General features: G+C 41.2%; 1 protein-coding gene across 1 annotated transcript; it reads left to right on the forward strand.

Moving 5' to 3' along the window:
* Positions 1-241: 241 nt before the first annotated feature.
* On the forward strand, positions 242-7545 carry SERINC3 (serine incorporator 3). The gene is made up of 9 exons (XM_009708034.1): positions 242-414; positions 879-1072; positions 2219-2298; positions 3016-3153; positions 4024-4193; positions 4942-5032; positions 5606-5792; positions 6196-6423; positions 7129-7545. Exons 1-9 carry the CDS (start codon positions 379-381, stop codon positions 7265-7267), a joined length of 1263 nt encoding a protein of 420 aa, XP_009706336.1. The 5' UTR covers positions 242-378; the 3' UTR covers positions 7268-7545.
* Positions 7546-8227: the final 682 nt, after the last annotated feature.

The following is an 8227-nucleotide window of genomic DNA, read 5'->3' on the forward strand; positions in this document are numbered from 1 at the left end:
GCGGCACGCTGCTGGCCCCTGCCAGGCGGCGGATCCCCAGGAGCAGAGCCCAGGCTGATAAGCCAGATTATCTCCGAGTGTTTTCAAACACGATGTCAGCTTGAAATGTCGATTAAACGGTTTATCTGCGTGGTCCGGCAGGGAGCGGAGTGTCTCTAAGTGGAGTTTCGGTTTTCCTCTCTTGGTGTTGTTGAGCACCCCGGTGTCAGCTGTGAGGGGAATGCCCTTACTATTTCTGTCTCTGTCCTTCAGATTCCCTGTTTGTGCGGTGGTGCCTCGTGTTTACTGTGCCGATGTTGTCCCAACAGCAAGAATTCAACAGTGACACGTCTTATCTATGCCTTCCTTCTCCTCCTTAGTACTGTTCTTGCCTGCATTATGCTGGCACCAGGGATGGAAGAGCAGCTGAAAAAGGTACGGAGGGGAAAACTCTTTCTAACTGTTTGTAAAACCATTACTTGTGCCGGTGACCCCTGATTCTCTTTACTTGGAATGGATTACCTGAGAGACACCCAAGTGGCAGACAAGGCACAAGTTAAGAGACTGAGTGTTCTGAAGGGCTTCTACCTGAAATAGCAAATTCAGTGAATGTAAATTCTTAAGTATGTGCCTTGTCTCTGAAACCTGAACAGATCTGGAGATTGCCAGTTGTTATCAGAGCCCTTCTGCTTTGGTATCTTAATCCTCCTGGATGATTTTAGTGATGACAGGGGGAAAGAAAGACAATAATAAGGTCTGTGCAGGCTGTCTGAGCACAAGGTCTTTTGTTATCAGATCTCCCAGAAGACAGCTAACTGAAAGCCTTAGCTGTTAAAGTGCTTAAAAAATGTAATTGCAAATGCAGATGTAAATTCACAACTAAATGTGTCTCTATTCAGATACCTGGATTTTGTGATGAGGGGCTTCATACTCGGATACCGTATATGGATGGCTTTGTCAGCTGCGATGTGTTTGTTGGGTACAGAGCTGTCTATCGAATCAGCTTTGCCATGGCAGTGTTCTTCTTTCTCCTCTCTCTGCTCATGATAGAAGTGAAAACAAGTAATGATCCAAGAGCCTCGGTACACAATGGGTATGTGTGTAAACCAACTGTCTGGTCTTCCTCCTGACCAGAGGTCAACTTGTTTCCTCTCTCAAGTTTCTTTGCTGAACAGAGTGGCAAATTGTTTATGCATACATTGACAGCCTTGAGTTTCTTTTGAACTGAATACAGAGTAACACTTTAGTCTCCTAAAAAATTTTGTATTTATGTAACATGTTCAATATGCTGATAATACTCTGAGGTACGGTAACCAAAGGGGCAATGCTCTGGGCACCCCTCTGCGTTTCCACAGAGATGCTAGATTTCAGCTACTTCATATCGCCATCCTTGTGCTGACTCTAGTGCTCATTGGGTCATTCACTATGCTAGTCTGACTCAGTAAGTCAGCAGAAACTGGTTTCTGATTCACTGATTTAACTGGGTTCGTCCTGGGCTAGATGATTGAATTATCATAGAGTCATTTAATTTGAAAGGACTCTTTGGAGATCATATAACCCCCTGGTTAGAGCAGGATGAATGTGGAGCAGGTTATTTGGGGTCTTGCCTAGTTGAGTTTTGAATGTCTCAAAGGATGGGGATGCTTTGACCTCTCTGGGCAACCTGTGCAATTTCTTGCAATATCTAATTGTAGTTTTTCTTTTTGCAACTTGCATGTGTTGCCTCTTGTCCTTCCACTGTGCACCTGCAAGAAGAATCTGGTTTTGTCTTCTTTACACCTTTCTTTTAGGCAGTTGAAAACGGCAATTAGATCTCACTTTTCCCTTTTCCAAGCTCAACAGCACAGAGTTAGCCTTCCTCCCTGCAAGGATGAGCTGCTGGCTCATGTTCTGTTTGCTGGAGCAGGAGCTCCCCTTTCAGCAAAGCTTTCTAGCCAGTCAGCCCCCAGTCTGTCCTGTTGCATGGGGGTTTTCAGTCCCAGGTGCAACGCTCTGTATTTGCCTTTGTTGAACTTTGAGGTTTCTGTCAGTCTGTGTCTGCAATGTATTGACTGTTGCCTCACCCCCTCCCCTTATTTGGTGAACATCTTTATCTGTAATCTCACTGAACACAACTTTTTGTCTTTAAACTTCTGTTAGAGACTCATCTATGTACAGCAAGCTGTTTCCAGATCATGTAAAACATGACTATTGTGTGCAGAGTAAGACCAGTATTTTCAACTTGTATCTTCTTTTAAAGGTTCTGGTTCTTCAAAATAGCCGCCATTGTGGCTATCATGGTTGGAGCGTTTTACATTCCTGAAGGGCCTTTCACAAGAGGTACAGTTAATACGTCATCATGGAATTCTGCTTAATAAACTCAAACCTCTTTCACAGACTTACCAGGCTATAGTTGCGATAGTGAAAGTTATCTTGTAGAAGAGACAGATTCTGTCCTGCTTCTTTAGAGTATCTTGGTTCATCCAGTATTTTGGTGACCAACTGAAGTTATGGCAATAAGCAATCTCTTTCCGAGTGCATAGTTGTTGAGTATTAATAGTTCGGTACTCCATGACACGATCACTACTGGGCTGAGTTTTCTGGCACTATTTAGATTAGAGGCAGCGCAGAACACTGACAAGTGCTAAATACTTCCCTAGAGTCTCTGAAAAATCTGTGCAAGAAACTTTTACAGTCTGGCCACATCACAGGAACTTGAAAGGGTGGATGATCCACAAAGAAATGTGGCATGATGGTGCTTTGTGTACATGAAGATGTCTTGTGTTGGATCTTGCATTCATTCTGAAAACATGTTGGGCTAAACATTCCCATCCTCAGCTTGACTAGCAGAGGCTGCACCCTTCAATAACTGGGACTCCTTGTGTGCTTCTGCAGGATGGAGGCCAAAGTGATTAACAGCATCTGCATTTCTAAATATAGTTTCAGATTTTTTCATTATTTGTCTGCAGTATAATTAGGAGCTATTTATTATTTTTAGACTAGGGTAGCATGCAAATGATGAAAGCTAACCCTGTTTTTTCTTGCTCCCTTTTCTAGCTTGGTTTGTTATTGGTATTTGTGGAGCTTTGTGCTTTATTCTTATCCAGTTGGTGCTTCTTGTGGACTTTGCTCACTCCTGGAATGAGAGCTGGGTTGAGAGAATGGAGGAGGGAAATACTAAATGTTGGTATGCAGGTAGGAATCTTAACCTGCAAAAGATTTGTTTCTGCTGGGCAGTACTCTGCAGAATATCTCTTAGTAGTTTGCAAACATATCCAGAATTACACCCCACAGTCTCTCTGAGTCACTACTGTGAAGTTTGGAATTAATAGCTGCAGTGTTGCCTTTTTCTCATCAAATAAAATGCAAAGTATTTTAGGCTTGTTATTAGCAGATCTGACAGTCATAATAAACAACACTTGCCCAGTTTGCAGGGTGAGTGCAGAGCCAGTAGCTTGGATCTCTTCAACTCTGACTTTGGTTTGCCACCTCCCCTACTGAGATCCTCAGGACGTCAGTTATGTCAATGCTAGTGGCTGCAGTACAACACAAAGCATGCCTCAGCACATGCTCCCGAGCTGACCACTAAATTACAAAGTGCTAATTGTTGTGGTTCTTTGCTTATAGCTATGAATGCTGCAACAGCATTTTGTAGCTTCTTATAAAGAACATAGCAGAATGGAAATGAAAATGAAAATGGGTGGCCTCTAGCATAGAAGGGGGAATTCAGGGCTTATAAATAGCCCATGAGAAGTGTGCAAAAAGTGCTCTTATTTTGACACCGTGGCTTGACATCAGTTAAACCAATTAAACTGTCGCTGAAAGGCAGGTTTTATTCCCCTGATAGCAGCATTGGCTTTCCTCTGAGCTATACTACTTAGTGAGCCAAAGCAGAAATTTAGCCCTACCTAATAAAAATGCATTCTGCTAGTCTAGTTTTCTGAACCAGACCTCCAAGTGAGGAAGAGGGACTGTCTCATTACAGCAGTAGCTGGTCATTAAATCACCTTAGATGTACTGTTAAACTACGTGTGTATTGTAACAGTTAATTTTTTTCCCTTCCAGCTCTGCTGTCCTGCACAAGCTTGTTCTACGCCTTGTCGCTGGTTTTTGTTGTTCTATTCTATGTTTTCTACACAAAGCCTGATGACTGCACTGAGAACAAGTTCTTCATAAGCATTAATATGATCCTATGTATTGCTGTCTCCATTGTTTCTGTCCTTCCAAAAGTTCAGGTATTATTTTTTCTCTAATGTTTTCTTCTGATGTACAAAGCAGTGAAATAAGAAAGATGTAGTACCAAGTCAGTCAGACATAAGAACTTTAAAATTTGGCTATCATCTTAGCTATGCTAGCTAGGAACATTTAAGGAAAAAAAAAAAATCATCTTGCTCTGAAACCAGTGCACTACATAGTGACATATTTCCTGAAGACAGGCTTTTTTTGGCTAACATAGTTTCGGACTTTGTTTCCATGTGGGGGACTGCTGGCATGGTTTTAGTGGTGAATGTTCTGGCAGAACGGAGAAATCCACTAGGGAAAAGCAAAATAAGCTGGTAATTTATTGGCTTAGTATTGTGGCTTTGAAATTATGGGTAAGAATGTTTAATATGAGAGAAAGGTTGCATGTTACTTGATTCTGAACTGGTATTACTCAAATAAATCACATGCTAGATTCATATCTACAGAACTGTTAAGCAAGTTGGGATTAACTCGGTAAGAACTGATAACTGGGTTTTGGGCACAGAAAAACTGAATTTGGTTTGCTTATTCCTTTTATGTTTGAGTTGCTTACTGCATAAATTGTATTAAGCTAAGGAGTTTCTTCCTGGCTTTTAAACATAGAACAAAGCCCAATGCATTTCTAAAAACCAAAGTTTTTCATGCTAATAATTTTTGAATCTGTGGCAGTAGGATAAAACTATGCAACTATAGGTAAAACTTGCCCTTTTGACCTTGGCTTGCTATTCTGTCTTTGAACAGGAACATCAGCCTCGCTCTGGCCTCCTCCAGTCCTCCATTATCACACTCTACACCATGTATCTCACTTGGTCAGCCATGTCCAATGAGCCTGGTAAGCAACAGGCTATCTTGAGAAACATATTTTGGTGTGAAAGCAGAAGCTGTTGGTGGGGCTCATAGTTACTACAGATCACTGTGTGTGGATTCCTGATCTGTCTACATAACACCTAGTGAGGCAGTAAAGCTGACTTTACTGAAACCATCAAGTTGCCTCTTTCTGGAACTAAAATGGGTTATTTGTGAGGGGAAAAAAAAAGTGTCAAGGCATTCTGATTTTATTTATTTATTATACCCTTGCCTAGCTCACAAGAAGGAAAAATATTCCGTGCCATTGCTGCCTCTGGGGAATCAAAGAGATCAGCAGTTAAAGGGAATGAAAAATTGCAAGCTTACCTGTGAGGGGGAAAAAAAAGTGTCAGGGCATTCTGATTTTATTTATTTATTTATTATACCCTATATTATAGCTCACAGCAAGGAAAAATATTCCATGCCATTGCTGCCTCTGGGGAATCAAAGAGATCAGCAGTTAAAGGGAATGAAAAATTGCAAGCTTACCTATCATCTTTTCTTAGCTAAATGCTGGCAAAGCTCACCTCTCTTTAATCTGCCTTGAAATCCCTTTCAGAACGAAATTGTAACCCAAGTTTGCTGAACATCATTACCCAGATAGCTGCACCCACAATTGTTCCAGCAAATACCACTGTTGTACCTGCTACGCAAGCTCCGCCAGCTCCACCCAAGTCCCTACAGTGGTGGGATGCCCAGAGTGTTGTTGGATTGGTTATCTTTGTCCTTTGCCTCTTGTATTCCAGGTAGGATCTGCACTGCTATCAAATTATAAACAATTGGGATTTGTCTGCCTTTTCTGTTTGAACCTGGGTCCAGTGAAAAATGTACCTGCATTTATTTGTAGCCCAAATATGGCTAATAAAACTGCGTTCTGTTTTGTGGGTGATAGGCTTTATTAGCCCAATTCAGATAACAGAACAAAATGTGTTACAAGACCTGGACTAGGAACACTGTTTAATTAGGTTAACAAAAGCTTGGATGAAAACAGATCTCTTTGAGGCGCTTCCTTGTGTTTCCAGATGGATTTAAAAAACATTATTTGCTAGTCCTAGCCATTCATTGTGGTTGTTGCTTGCCTTTATTAGCAAAAAATAGTTAACTGAAAAAGGAGTTTTTAACCATGTCTGTCTTTGGGTTACACTGCAGCATTCGCTCTTCAAGTAACAGCCAGGTGAACAAGCTGATACTCTCTGGGAGTGACAGTGCCATTCTGGAGGAGACTGTGGGAACAGGCAGTGGGACTGGAGAGGAAGGAGAAGTGCGCCGTGTCATGGATAATGAGAAGGATGGTGTTCAGTACAGCTACACCTTCTTTCACTTCATGCTCTTTCTTGCTTCTCTTTACATCATGATGACACTGACCAACTGGTACAGGTAAGAGCAAGAGAGGAAGTGATGGGTTATATGTGCCAGCCAGTGCTTCTAGGTGGACAGGCTACTCCTGCCAAGCTGGTTAAGGTGCTGTCCCCTATGCCAGCTTCATTAGAGTTGTGCCTTCTCAATTTTGTGTTGCTGAATTAAGATGTAAAAAGGCAAAATCAGCACCTGTAGTCCTAGTGGACTGCTTCACAGCTGCAAGGGCAGAAAGTGTGGTTACCATCCTTCAGGAAGGCTAGATATAAAATTGGTTTAAGGTGGCCTCCTGAGAAGTTTGTCAGAGGCCAGCCTAATGTTTGCAGCTATTCATCCTGGGAAAAATGTGCAGGGACAGCCATACATGCCCCTTAAACGGAGATATGAATTCCTAGATCTCTTGGGAGGTCTTCAATGTGTCCTCTGCTGCTGCAGCTTATAACTACTTTCCCTAGGACTGCCATATTGTATAAATTAGCAAATACACTTAGAGAGCAGCAGTCACCAGGAGTCTAGGGCATAGCTCACTCCAATATTTCCTTCAAGAACAGCACATCAACATACACGAGCAGGTTGATTTTGAAAACTGGGTACCAAGAACAACAGGCCTATGAAGGAGCCACAGGAAATTGCATTGGAGTGTCAAAATGATTGTCCCCTGAGAGGCAGCAAGGAATAGTGCAAGGTGCCTTCTATATCTATTAATTGACTTTTTTACTTTTTTAGCCCTGATGCAGATTTTAAAACAATGACGAGTAAGTGGCCAGCAGTGTGGATGAAGATCACCTCCAGCTGGGTTTGTCTCCTCCTCTACCTTTGGACCCTAGTGGCTCCTCTTGTCCTTACTAATAGGGACTTCAGTTAAATTGCTGCACCTGTCTGAGCCTAGAAAAGTGGGGAACTTTTTGCTGAAAGCCAAAATGTTCATGTATTGCTTTAGTTACACTGTCTATATTACTGTTTGTTGATATAAACATGCAGATGGATAGAAAGTTACATATTGCATAATGCTTGATGCAGGATCAAAATTATCAGTTATCTATTTTAACCTTCAGTCATGGTTATCTTATTACTGCATTTTTCAAATTCACTACAGCTGTGCTGTCAAAGCACAAAAGAAAATACCTGTTCTGTCCAATAGCCACAACCTTTGTATTGAATAGAAGTAACATTTAGCTAAATATGAAGTAATATATTTTAAAGAACACTTATATTCAGCATACTGCACTAACGCTTCAGTTCCTGGAAGTGTAAGCCATGCTGCTCAATTTCTACATTCCACTGCAAAAGTTAATTTAAATTATACTTACCTTCCTCTTTGGCAAAACCTCCCTTATTCCTTACCAAAAGAGCAGAACTTTAAGGTTGAAAAACTGGCTAACCAATTCCTTTCTAAGAAGCAATTTCTAGGGCAACTTCTTTTTTAGTATGTTTGCCAAAGATCAAGTGGTAAGTGTATGGCTAGCTTGAACAACTTTACGATGATGGTAGAAAGGTAGAGCTTCTAATTGATTTCACTTGTCTAATATGCTTATAAAAATAATGTACACAAAATTATTATTGGCACTAAGGCATTTGCACTGTAAACTCATTTGAATAAAGCAGAGCAACTACTGAAACTGTCCCAGCTCTGTTGAGAAGCATTAAGAAGCAGCAGTTATTCTCCAATGCAAAACACTGTCTGGTGATTGAAATGCTAATTAGCTGCTGCAGTGTCCAGTTGGATGTGACTATGTTTTATCCATGCAGCAAATAGTAAGTCACAATTATTTCTTTTGAAACAAACAGCATCTTCCATGTGATCCTCTGAATGTCAAATCCTATT

The sequence above is a fragment of the Cariama cristata genome, unplaced genomic scaffold (assembly GCF_000690535.1).
Source record: "Cariama cristata isolate BGI_N322 unplaced genomic scaffold, ASM69053v1 scaffold26949, whole genome shotgun sequence".
NCBI lineage: Eukaryota > Metazoa > Chordata > Aves > Cariamiformes > Cariamidae > Cariama > Cariama cristata.

Coding starts and splice junctions, on each gene's coding strand:
- SERINC3 (XM_009708034.1), top strand. CDS start 379: ATGCTGGCACCAGGGATGGAAGAGCAGCTGAAAAAG. Junction 1,073..2,218: donor AGAGCCTCGGTACACAATGG/GTATGTGTGTAA, acceptor CTTCTTTTAAAG/GTTCTGGTTCTTCAAAATAG. Junction 5,793..6,195: donor CTTTGCCTCTTGTATTCCAG/GTAGGATCTGCA, acceptor GTTACACTGCAG/CATTCGCTCTTCAAGTAACA.